At 40.8% G+C, this 11,798-nt stretch overlaps 2 protein-coding genes across 4 annotated transcripts; one reads left to right on the top strand and one right to left on the bottom strand.

The window, feature by feature from the left end:
• Window positions 1-5,002: 5,002 nt before the first annotated feature.
• On the bottom strand, window positions 5,003-6,657 carry LOC142555367 (uncharacterized). 2 transcript variants are annotated; one of them, XM_075666203.1, is made up of 3 exons: window positions 6,267-6,654; window positions 5,720-5,965; window positions 5,003-5,656 (listed from the first exon to the last, which is right to left on the bottom strand). In XM_075666203.1, exons 1-3 carry the CDS (start codon window positions 6,339-6,341, stop codon window positions 5,039-5,041), a joined length of 939 nt encoding a protein of 312 aa, XP_075522318.1. In that variant the 5' UTR covers window positions 6,342-6,654; the 3' UTR covers window positions 5,003-5,038. The 2 variants fall into 2 exon arrangements, with proteins under 2 accessions (XP_075522318.1, XP_075522316.1); XM_075666201.1 differs by having other exon boundaries at window positions 5,003-5,965; window positions 6,267-6,657.
• A 2,616-nt stretch (window positions 6,658-9,273) lies between these two features.
• On the top strand, window positions 9,274-11,798 carry LOC142555364 (uncharacterized). Of its 2 annotated transcripts, XM_075666199.1 has the most exons (2): window positions 9,274-10,841; window positions 10,935-11,798. In XM_075666199.1, the coding sequence occupies exons 1-2, from the start codon at window positions 9,308-9,310 to the stop codon at window positions 11,720-11,722; spliced, it is 2,322 nt and encodes a 773-aa protein (XP_075522314.1). In that variant the 5' UTR covers window positions 9,274-9,307; the 3' UTR covers window positions 11,723-11,798. The 2 variants fall into 2 exon arrangements, with proteins under 2 accessions (XP_075522314.1, XP_075522313.1); XM_075666198.1 differs by having other exon boundaries at window positions 9,275-11,798.

The following is an 11,798-nucleotide window of genomic DNA, read 5'->3' as shown; positions in this document are numbered from 1 at the left end:
ACCAGTTTAGCAGCAGCAAAAAATATAAGAAGACTGCTTTTAGTCTGTTTGAAGTAAAACAGGGCCAGGATGAAACTTTAAGAGCGTACATCAAAAGGTTCAACCGAGTAGCTCTGGATGTCCCTGCCCATGCCCCGAGACAAAAACTAATGCCTTTATGTAGGGGTTGTGGGAAGGAGATTTCTTTCGATCTTTAACAAAGAAGTTGCTTGGAGATTTTGAAGATCTCTTATCCCGGGCGGAAAAATATATCAATAGGGAAGAAGCCCAGAACCAAAAAAGAGAAGCCTTGAAGAGAGCCCGGGGAGATCGGGTTAATATGCCCGAGGAGAGAGCTCCTAAGAAGGGTGGTCCAGGACATTTTTCTCATATCCCCTTGAAAATCGCCCGAGATCGGGAAGTTCAAGAATGCAGCTCAGACTTGGCTCAGCACTCGAGTTCAATGGCACGATTGCCGAGGACAGAAAAGGAAGGGTTTTATACCCTCCATAAAGAATGTTCCCATGACACTAATGAGTGTCAAACTTTGAAGAAATAGTCTCATCGGCGTTCTATGCCAGTACCTCATACATACAATGAACCAAGGCAACCACCCTGGTTAGCCCGGCGTCCCGGGCCTAACAACTCTGGAAGATCGGTAGATGTCCCGAGTGGTAGCAGGAGAGATGAAGGAGGATCCCAGAAGAAGAGAAATAAACAACCAGAAAAGAAAGATTCATCCCCAATTCGAGGAATAATAAAAAAGATTTCGGGAGGGTCCACAGATGGTGACTCCAACCGGGCTCGGAAGGCAAGAAGTAGAAGAGAGTGTTTGGAAATTGATGGGAGGGGAAGGAATGAGCCGATCATAAGTTTTGGCTCGGTAGACCTCAGGGAAGTCAGTCTACCCCATAATGATGCTCTTGTCATTCAAGCCCGAGTTGCCAATTATGATGTATTAAGAGTTTTTGTTGATAATTACAGCTCTGTTAATGTCATCTTCAGATAAGCTTTGGTGCAAATGGATTTACATGAGTACCATTTGGAGGCAGTTGAGACTGCCTTGTTTGGCTTCGCGGGTCACGCTGTATATCCAGAAGGGGAAATAACATTACCATTAACTCTGGGATCTGGAGATTTGCGAAAGACGGTCATGACAGTCTTTACAGTGGTGGATGCCCCATCTTCATACAACATTATCCTTGGAAGGCCAGCTATGAATGAGATGCGAGCTGTGACCTCCACTTACCATCAAAAAATCAAATTTCCAGTACAAGGACGAGTCGGGGAAGTCAGGGGAGATCAGCCTTCTTCCCAGAGGTGTTATGGAGAAACTGTCCAGGTGGACCAAAAGAGGGCAAGGAAGAAAGATAAGGGTAGATAATAAGTCGGATGGAGGAAGTGGACGAGGAGAGGGAGGTGCATTTTGTTGCGGATGAAGACCAAGAAGCGGTGGAAGTTGAGCCAAGGAAACATATCCGGGTGGCCCGAGACCTTGACATTTCCACCCGGGTAAGTCTCTTAAATTGTTTAAAAGCTAACATCAATATTTTCGCTTGGTCTCAACATGAACTAGTCGGGATCTCACCCCTTGTGGCTGAGCATAAATTGAATATTATCCGGGATCCCGGCCTGTGAAGCAGAAGAAAAGGCATTTCGGCCCCTAGAAAGATAAAGTCATTGATGAACAGGTGAAAGAGTTGTTGCGGGCCGGCCACATTCGGGAGGTACAATTCCCTACTTGGCTCTCAAATGTGGTCCTTGTTCCAAAAGCCACCGGGAATTGGAGGATGTGCGTAGACTTTCGGGATTTAAACAAAGCTTGTCTTAAGGATTGCTACCCACTTCCCTGGATTGAACAGTTGGTTGACTCAACTTTCGGGTTCGAGTTATTAAGCTTTATGGATGCTTATCAGGGGTACCATCAAATCCCCCTTGCCCGGGAAGATCAAGATAAAGGTTGTTTCATAACTTCTGGAGGCACTTCTGCTATGTGGTTATGCCCTTTGGATTGAAGAATGTTGGGGCCACATACCAATGATTGATGAATCATGTCTTTCAGAAGGAGATGGGGAGGAATGTGGAAGTTTACGTAGATGACATCTTAATCAAGACCCGGGAAGTCTCTTGCTTTGTTGACGATATGGCTGAGACCTTTGCCACATTGAGCTAATATGGAATAAAGCTCAACCCGGCCAAATGCGTGTTCAGGGTCCGAAGTGGAAAGTTCTTGGGTTTCCTGGTAACAACTCGAGGAATTGAAGTGAACCCAGAGAAGACTAAAGAAGTGCTTGACATGCCTTCCCCCCAATCTATCCGAGAAAGTGCAGAAGTTAACCGGGAGAATCGCTGCCTTGTCTCGGTTCATTTCCCGGTCTGCCCATAGAAGCTACCCATTTTTTCAAGTCCCGAGGAAGGCACAAAAGTTTGGATGGGATGAAAAGTGTGAGCAGGCTTTTCGAGATTTAAAAAAAGCATTTGTCCGAACTACCCGTCCTGGTAAAGCCTGAACCCGGGGAAAAGCTATGGGTCTATTTGTCCGCCACAAAATATGTTGTTAGCTCTGTACTTATCCGAGAGGAGGGGACCGACCAAAAGCCAGTGTATTATGTCAGTCATGCCCTCAGAGGGATAGAGTTGAAGTACAATGAAGTGGAGAGAATAGCCCTGACCCTGGTGGTGACTGCCCAGAAGCTAAGGCCTTGTTTTCTCTCACATCCTATCGTGGTTCTCACTAACTCCCAGCTTGGAAGAATCATGACACATGCTGAAGTATCGGGCAGAATGGTTAAGTGGACAATAGAGCTTGAGGAATATGACATTGAATATAAACCTCGAGTTGCTATAAAAGCACAGACATTAACGGACTTCTTGATCGAGATTATTCAACCAGAAGAGGAAGTATGGAGAGTCTTTGTTGATGGTGCATCGAATTTGTCAGGATGTGGGGTGGGAGTGGTTTTGATTTCTCCATCAGGAGAAAATGTTAAATTAGCTCTGAGGATCGACTCCCGGGTCACCAATAATGAAGCTAAGTATGAAGCTGTTCTGGCCGGATTGCAAGCTGCTCGAGAAGTCAGAGCTGTCCGGGTCATTATTTACTCTGATTCTCAGTTGGTGGCCCAGCAAATCAAGAGAACATATGAAGCCAAAAATGAAAAAAATGCTCAAATATTTGGGACTCATCATGACTCGGGCAGCCTCTTTAATTGATTGGAGCATCGAACAAATTCCCAGGGAAGAAAATGGGGAGGCCGATACCTTAACCAAATTAGCCGCTTCTATGCCAGACATAAGCACCCGGGAAGTCCTGTGTTTTACCCGGCTAGTGCTCTCGGTTGATGAAGAGGTGTCGTCTAGCCGGAAAAACTCATGGATGACTCCTCTGATAGAGTATATAGTCCATGCCAAGCTTCCCGAAGACCGGGCTCAAGCTTTAAAAATCAAAAAGCAAGCACCCAGGTTTGTCTTTTTAAATGATATTTTGTACAGAAGATCATATCAGGGCCTTTTGCTCAAGTGTTTAGCGGAAAATGAAGTGGAATATGTTCTCCGAGAAATACATGAAGGGTGCTGTGGCGAACATCTCGGTGGAACCTCCCTGGCTCGGAAAGCAATATTAGCCGGATTTTGGTGGCCCCGAATGAATCAAGATGCTACTCAACTTGTCCAGGCATGTAAAGGTTGTCAGTATCATTCTAACTTTCAGCACAATCAACTACTGGGATGCAACCGATCTCAGCATCATGTCCTTTCGACCAATGGGGCTTGGATATCGTGGGTTCATTTCATGTAGCCCGGGCATAGAAAAATTCCTTCTTGTGGCTGTGGATTATTTCTCTAAATGGGTGGAGGCTGAACCTTTGGCTAAAATTACTGAGGAAGAGGTAATGAAATTTCTCTGGAAAAACATTGTTTGCAGATTCGGTATCCCAAGAAGATTGATTTCAGACAATGGGAGGCAGTTTCAGGGGAAGAAAATCATGTCTTGGTGTCGAGAAATGAAGATCACTCAATCTTTCACTTCAGTAGCCTACCCACAAGCCAATGGTCAAACTGAGGTAACCAACAGAATCATTGTACAAGCACTAAAGGCCCTGACTTCATGGAAAAGGTAAAGACTGTGTGAAAGAATTTTCGAGTATACTGTGGGCATATCGGACTACACCTCGAACAACTACCTGAGAAACTTCTTACAGTCTAGTCTACGGTTCAGAGGCAGTCTTACCTGTGGAGATTGGACAATATTGTGCCCGGGTGGAATCTTATCCGAATAACAATTATCAGACCCGGGCCATTGAGCTTGATTTAATTGAAGAAAAAAAAAGATATCGGGTAGCCATTCGAATGGAAGCTTATCGAAGCCGGATTATAAAATCTTATAACAAACATATTCGAGCATGAGATTTCCAGGTCGAAGACCTAGTTATGAAAAAGGTGAAGCCCGTAGATGATGTGGGGAAAGTTAGAAGCACGATGAGAGGGACATTTCAAAGTGATTCAGAGAGTTAGCTCGAGAGCAGCCTATTATTTATAAGATTCTCAGGGACACACCCTTAAGAGACCATGAAATGCATTTCATTTGAAGAAATATTATATTTAAAGTTTGATCCTTGTATCTGTTATTTATACATCAAATAAAGGGATTATTCAGACAAACATCTATTAAGTCCGGGGACCCGCACCCCGATTATCTACTAAGTCCAGGGACCCATACCCTGGCCCGGGGATCCGCACCCCGGTTATCTACTAAGTCCAGGGACCCGTATCCTGGCCCGAGGACCCGCACCCCGGTTATCTACTAAGTTCATGGACCCGTACACTGGTCCGGGGACCCGTACCCCGGTTATTTACCAAGCCCAGGACTCGTACCCTGGCTCAGGAAACTCATATCCCGGTCATCCAACAAGCTCATGAATCTGATTACATGTTCAAAGTTTTTTTGAAATAGTGATGTTCGAAGATACTCAGAACATTTCTAACACTTGTTGATTACTCATCCAATCAAAGACAAGAAAGAGAGGAAGGAAAGATTTTTCATTAAATAACAAAAGAAAATTTACAAGGTGCCCCGAAGCCCGGAAATAATAAAAAAAATATATCCTACTGGATCTCGCTTCTCTTCCTCCTCCTCATCCTCTGGAAGAGAGGCAGCGGCCTTCAGCAGATCTGGAAACTCTTCTTGATCAGGAGGAACGAGGCCTGCCTCTTGAAATTGCTCCAAGCATTTGTTGAAGCCCAGGTCAAAGTAAACGAAGGCTTTATCAGCCACCATCTTCTTGAATTCCCAGGACCTCAAGAATTGGGCCATCTTTTTTTCATGAGAGGATTTCAAAAGCTCCAGAGCAGCCGTCGTTTCTTCAGCCCGGGCCCGGGAAGATGCTGCTTCTTCCTTAGCAGCCTGCAGTTCTAGCTTGGCAGTCTCTGAGGAGTCGTCAAACTTCTTACGGGATGACTCCAACTCTGACCGGACCTCCGCCAATTCTGCTTGGATCAGGTCCACTTGTTGTTTCCAGACAGCTCTCTCCCGGGCTAAGACATGCTCATGAAGTTCCTTCATCCGACCCAGTTCCTCCTGAAGCTTATTATGCGTCTCCCGAGCAGTGGTGGCCTGGGTGTTGGCCCTCTTTGCAGCGTCGGCTACTTGCTCGTAAGCCGATATAAGCATCTGCAAACCCTGTAAACAAAGGTAAAAAAAAACAACAAAAAAAAAACAACATAAGGGCAAAAATGAACTTACAGAGAAGGACCGAGCAACCCCTTCGCATAAATTCTGGTTGGGATGGAGTCCTTGGAGATGCTCCACCTCATCGGGACGCAGAAGACCACGGATCATTTCGTTAAGATCCGTACTGATGTCATCACCAAAGATATTTGGTAAGACCAAGGACCTTCCACCCTGCCGAGAAGGGTCAGCAGATGAACTAGGAGGGGGATGTGACCGGATAAACACCTCAGGCTCCTCCTCCTCTACTGTGATAGCCTCCTAAAAACCACAGTTTATAGTTTACTAAATTTGAATTGAACACAAGTTCCATTTCTTAGAGACGGTCACTAGCTTTAACTTTAAACCACAGGCAGTAAGGAATACGGCATATTCAAAACTAGCAGCACACTAGCAATTTCACCAGTGAACTATTTAGCTATCCGCAATTAAAAACCAATCCACATATATAAAAAAGGCAATCATAAAATACCCAAATCAAGAAATTCACCAAAAAAAAACTAAAAAAATGAAACCTTTTTGTTTTATCGAACATAAACATTAACAAGAGGATTCAATATACCAGGTCTATCTTCAACGGCTGAGCCAGCTCCATTAACACTGTCACTGCCACTTTCTCGCTGCTGCTCAGCAACATCTTCAACAGCAGAGCAAACTATTTTGTCGAATTTCTTGAAATGATTCTTACTTGAAAAGCCCAGAACTCTGGGTCTTTTTATTTTCTACGGGCAATATATTTTTTGATGGGGTGTTGGAATTTAAGCATTGGAAACAAATGAATTTGTTGGTCAGGTGTGGATTGGATATGAGGATTCCAGTGCTTCCCATTTCTGTTACCTTGTTGGACGATTGGTGGTTACTGGGATTCTGGGAATGGGAACTCGATGTTGCGATATTTTTGTGACACCGAAGTGGCGCATTATAGCGATGTATAGCTGCCTTTTCTACTGTGCGCTTGTCACGGAAAATATGTATTTTATTACCAAATATATTTTGCTCCAAGTGAGTAAAATTTTCTTCCCTTCAATGTTTTTATCAGTGCTTTCAAAATTTGGAGCAAAGTATTTTATTTTCAAATGCAAATGCATCACAACAATCATATAGTAGTAATTTTACAAAAAAGATATATAAATTGTTCGAAATTTATCTGTAATATGTTATATACTTCTATATTATTATTTAATAATGTCTAAGTCCTTATATAAACTTTTTTTGGTTGACAAAGTAGATGTACAATAATGTCATCGCCACAATTAAATAAAGATTACAATACAAAGAAGAGATCTACCATTTTATCATATTAAAGATTGTTCTAAAAGATTTTGTCTAGGACTGCCTATGTGGCGTTTAGGCGTTAGGCAGTCATTCACCGTCGATTTTTAGAAGTCATCGCCTGATGAAATATATATAAAAAAATTAGTTTGAAATTTTTTTAAAAAGATTGTTTTACGTATTTTTCAATCAAGAAAACTTGAGAAAATAAGTATGGTGAAACCAATTTAATACTAACAATATATCGAAGCAATTTTTTCCAATGATTTCAGAAATTGTAATTGATCTAATTTGATTTTATGCCAGTTTTTCAGAAATTATTTAAGAAACTGTTGATTTCTGTGTGTGTGTGAATAGGGAGTGCTGATTTGCCCATAAAACAGTCATTTTTGTGTTAAACGAGTTTGACCTTTTTGCACAGGTAATGTTATCACCGCAAGAAGAAAATGTTACAAAATTGATGGAGTTTTTGGTGTTCATCCTCTTGACTAATTGCTTACATCATTCACATTTCCTCTGATGCAGGGGAAACAGTGATTGCTTTACAGTTTGGCCTCCATTTTATGCATCAATCCATGATTTTTGGACTTTTTGGCCGCCATAGATGCCTAGTGATGAATCTACCGACTACAAGGTTGATGCTCCATTTGACTTTGTGGTTGATGCTATTACTGTGATTACTCTTAATCAAGCTTTATTGTATATGTGAGCCTGTCTGTTCTCTCAGGCTTATCATGATGAATTTTGAGAATTTTCATAGTTTGAAGTGGCTTTCATACCTTGGGAAGATGAGAGATGAGCTGAGGAAGATGAGAGATGACTTTGTGGTTGATGCTGGCCTAGAAGGAAGATGAGAGATGAGCTGAGGAAATCAAATCGATCTGATTATATGGTCTCTCTGGACCAAATGTAGTTAAGGGATGTCAAGACTAAATGCATCTGAGACTTTCAGAAAAGCCACTTTGATGTTTTAGGGAAAGTGAAAAGGTCAAGAGTGGCACCTGTGATCTCACTAAGATAACTACTATGCTCATTCTTTCTACTTCGAGCTTTTCTTTTTCCATTTTCAAGAACTGTCCTTGCACCTACTCATTATCGTTTCTCTGTGATCAAAATGTTGTAGGTAACAATGTGAATCTTAATTGGTCTTCTCCTGAACTTCTCATCTTGGATGTTTCTTACATAAGAGACACGTGACAGTAAAAAATTTATAACATCTGGGCTCGAACACTTAATGCCATTGCACTTTTATAGTTGGTTTGAGCTTCGGAGGATGGATGGAGGAAGTTATTACCTATAGCTAGCCTTTATTGTAGAAAATCAGCAGATTTAGAAAAGCTCTTGCATTTTTTCTTAATTAACTCAGAAGTTTGGATGGTAGGAACAGAATAGATTCTCACAAACACGCTCAGTTAAACCTTTCACTTTGGCCTTACTGCAAGTGAGTCATTTGTGCAGATTGCTCCATTCTGGAGCTTTACATTCTGGTTTGCATTAAAGAGGTTGGAAGTCACAGAGCTGGAGTTATGCGACTTTTGTTCCATAATGAAAGGTGTGCATAATATTTTTGCGGTGACTCTCGGCACTTCCACATATTTCTCCCTGGCTTACAAATTTTATTGCAGAGTACAAGCTTTGCATAGACTAACGGGCTGTGGAAACTGAAATTCTCGGAAGACCATCAATTCTTCTTCTTTTGGTTGAATTCTTGCATTGCTACGCGGTATTTTTTTAATTGTCATGTAAATTAAGCGAACGATTTTTATAATATAACACATTTTTATATTTTTTTCATTAACTTGTACCACAAACTTGTTAATTTAATGATATGCTCTTAAAATAGTTAGATAAAAATAAATTATCAACACCCATTGATTTATTGAATTCAAAATTTTAACATTATTATATGAATATTTCTAAGAATTATAAATTATGAGTTATAAAATGGCTTTTTGATTCGTAAAGCTTATTGTATCGAAATAGAAATTTATACATTTTAGTTTTAAATATTCAGTTAATTAAATTTAGATCATATGATTTGTTTTGTTAATGATAAACAAAAATTTATGTGCGTGTGCGTGGACGTACATACAGAAGTTGATATATTCTTGAAATAATTTCAAGAATCGGAAATAAATATACATATTTAGCTGATTTATTAATTACCAAATTTTGCAATAAAACCTAAATTACAATTAATAGCTAATTTAACAAATCAAATTAAAATGAAAATAATAAAATAATTAGATCAATTAGAGTCCGAAAAACCCGAACTAGTTTTCAAGTCGGGTTACGCCCACTGACCCTGGGGCGTAACGAAAACAATCCCGAATGGTTCAAAAGCTAACGCTGCTCCACGCTTCGCTTTTGTCGCCGCAGGTGGTAGGCTGCATCTCTCCTCCACCATCTCCATTCCAATTCCCATTCAACCATCCTTTTCGATATTCGGATGTACTCGTCTTCCTTGGATGCGTGATTCGTCGCATAATGACACTATGTATCATCGCGGCAAAATCTCTCATCCCAACCAAAAACCTCAGCTCCTTTCAATATCTTTGTTCAATTAACATCGATTTTTGTTGGAAGTTACGCTTTATTTACTTCTCTTCTCTTCCTCAGCAATCCTTGCATTGCCACTCACAATTCAATTACAGTAGTTTCAAGTTTGATGGGAACAACACGATTGTAAATGCAAGTGACAGAAAGGTTGCATCTTCAAGTGGGGTTAGTCAAAATCTGATTTTGAGAGAATTGAAAGAAAATCCAGGGGCTTTTAGAGACATTTATTGGGTTGTTCCAGATTATTTTAATTATTTGGTTGTGGATTCTAATTTGTTTCTAACTATCATTCATTCGATTCGCCACCGGCCAAAGACGGTGTTGAGGATATTCCGGTGGGCAGAGGGGCGAAAAGGGTTTCAGCATTCGGAGTTTGTGTTCTGCAGTGTCTTAGAAGTGCTAGTGAGTAATGGTTTGATGAGGTCTGCTTATTGGGTGATGGAAAAAGTCATTAACATGAATATGCATGGCATGACTGACGTTTTAGTTGACGGATATATAGAAAATGAGGTTTCTTGTAAGATACTTGATTTGTTATTATGGCTGTATACAAAGAAATCGGATGTTGAGAAGTGTTTAAGTGTTTTTGATAAAATGCTGAAGAATGGTTTTTTACCGGATGTAAAGAATTGCAATAGGATTCTTAGAATACTCAGGGATATGGATTTTGTTGAAAAAGCTAGGGAGGTGTATACATTGATGGCCCGGTTTGATATTAAGCCGACCATTGTTACATACAATACAATGTTAGATTTATTTTGTAAAGAAGGGAAGGTGCAGCTGGCACTTGAACTTTTGATGGAGATGCAGAAGAAAGGTTGCTTTCCGAATGATGTTACCTATAATGTGTTGATCAATGGGTTGTCAAAGATAGGTGAATTTGAGCAGGCAAAGGAGCTGATCGCAGAGATGTTTAAGAAAGGGTTAAAGGTGTCTGCTTATGCATACAACTCTCTCTTAAGCGGGTACTGTCGGATGGGAATGCTTGTTGAAGCAATGGGGCTTGGTGAAGAGATGGAAATAAGAGGATCTTTGCCTACCGTATCAACTTATAATGCTTTCATGCATGGCTTCTGCAAGCGAGGAAGAGTAGGTTATGCTATGCAGTGGGTTCCTGTTATGCTGAAAAAAAATTTGGTACTGGATATAATATCCTACAATACTCTGATACATGGGTACTGTCTTTTGGGAAACATAAAGGAGGCTTTGTTCTTGTTATCAGAAATAAGGAAAAGAAATCTCAGTCCTTCTGCAGTTACATATAATACAATCATGGATGGGCTGTCCAGACTGGGGGATTTAGAAGGTGCCAGGCGCCTGAAGGATGAAATGATTAATCATGGAATTTCTCCTGACATTTTCACCTATACAATACTTATAAATGGTTCTTATCGGACAGGAAATCTTTGGATGGCAAACGAATTTTATTTGGAGATGCTTCACAAGGGGTTGGAGCCAGACCATTACGCATACACCACTCTTGTTGCAGGAAAAATGAAGCTCGGTGATATATCTGCAGCATTTAAACTGCAAGAAGAGATTCTAGCGAAAGGATTTCCTCCTGATGTAATCACCTATAATGTGTTTGTGGATGGTGTTGCCAAGTTCGGTGGTTTGGAAGAAGCTTGTGAATTATTGCTGAAGATGATGCAGGATGGAATTATGCCTGACCACATTACTTATACTAGCATCATCCATGCTCACTTGGAGCTTGGATACCTTACAAAAGCTAGGGAGTTATTTCATGAGATGCTGAGCAAACGCTTGTTTCCCTCAGTTGTGACATACACTATATTAATCCATGCTCATGTTGGTAAAGGTAGGCTGGAGCTAGGACATTTATATTTCTCAGAAATGCAGGAGAAGGGTATTTGGCCAAATGTGATCACATATAATGTGTTGATAAATGGTCTTTGTAAATATAGAAAAATGGATGAGGCGTACAGAATTTTTTCGAAAATGCAATCTAATGGAATAATGCCAAATAAATACACCTATACTATATTGATGAGTGAGAACTGTGACCAAGGGAACTGGCAGGAGGTCGTAAGGTTGTATAAAGAAATGCTAGATAGAGGAATCCAACCTGATTCTGTCACACATGGTGCATTTTTCAAACATTTTAGACGAGACTATAAATCACTTGCAGTCCAATACCTTGAATGTATAGTTCTAGGTGACAGATAGACCACCAAAGTGGTATCTTGAAACACCCTTTTGCTAGGTGAAGAATTTCATCCCAGCCTGATCCAACATTCCCCAC

Source organism: Primulina tabacum, chromosome 9, assembly GCF_025594145.1.
Source record: "Primulina tabacum isolate GXHZ01 chromosome 9, ASM2559414v2, whole genome shotgun sequence".
NCBI lineage: Eukaryota > Viridiplantae > Streptophyta > Magnoliopsida > Lamiales > Gesneriaceae > Primulina > Primulina tabacum.
The sequence above is the reverse complement of the archived record's forward strand: the minus strand, read 5'-3'. Positions and strand labels throughout refer to the sequence as shown.

Bases quoted from the DNA above. Each gene is read 5' to 3' on its own strand.
- LOC142555367 (XM_075666201.1), bottom strand. From the start codon at position 6,341: ATGTTGCTGAGCAGCAGCGAGAAAGTGGCAGTGACAGTGTTAATGGAG. The intron at 5,966-6,266 runs GTATATTGAATC...TGTGGTTTTTAG, and splicing joins AGCCGTTGAAGATAGACCTG to GAGGCTATCACAGTAGAGGA.
- LOC142555364 (XM_075666198.1), top strand. From the start codon at position 9,308: ATGGTTCAAAAGCTAACGCTGCTCCACGCTTCGCTTTTGTCGCCGCAG.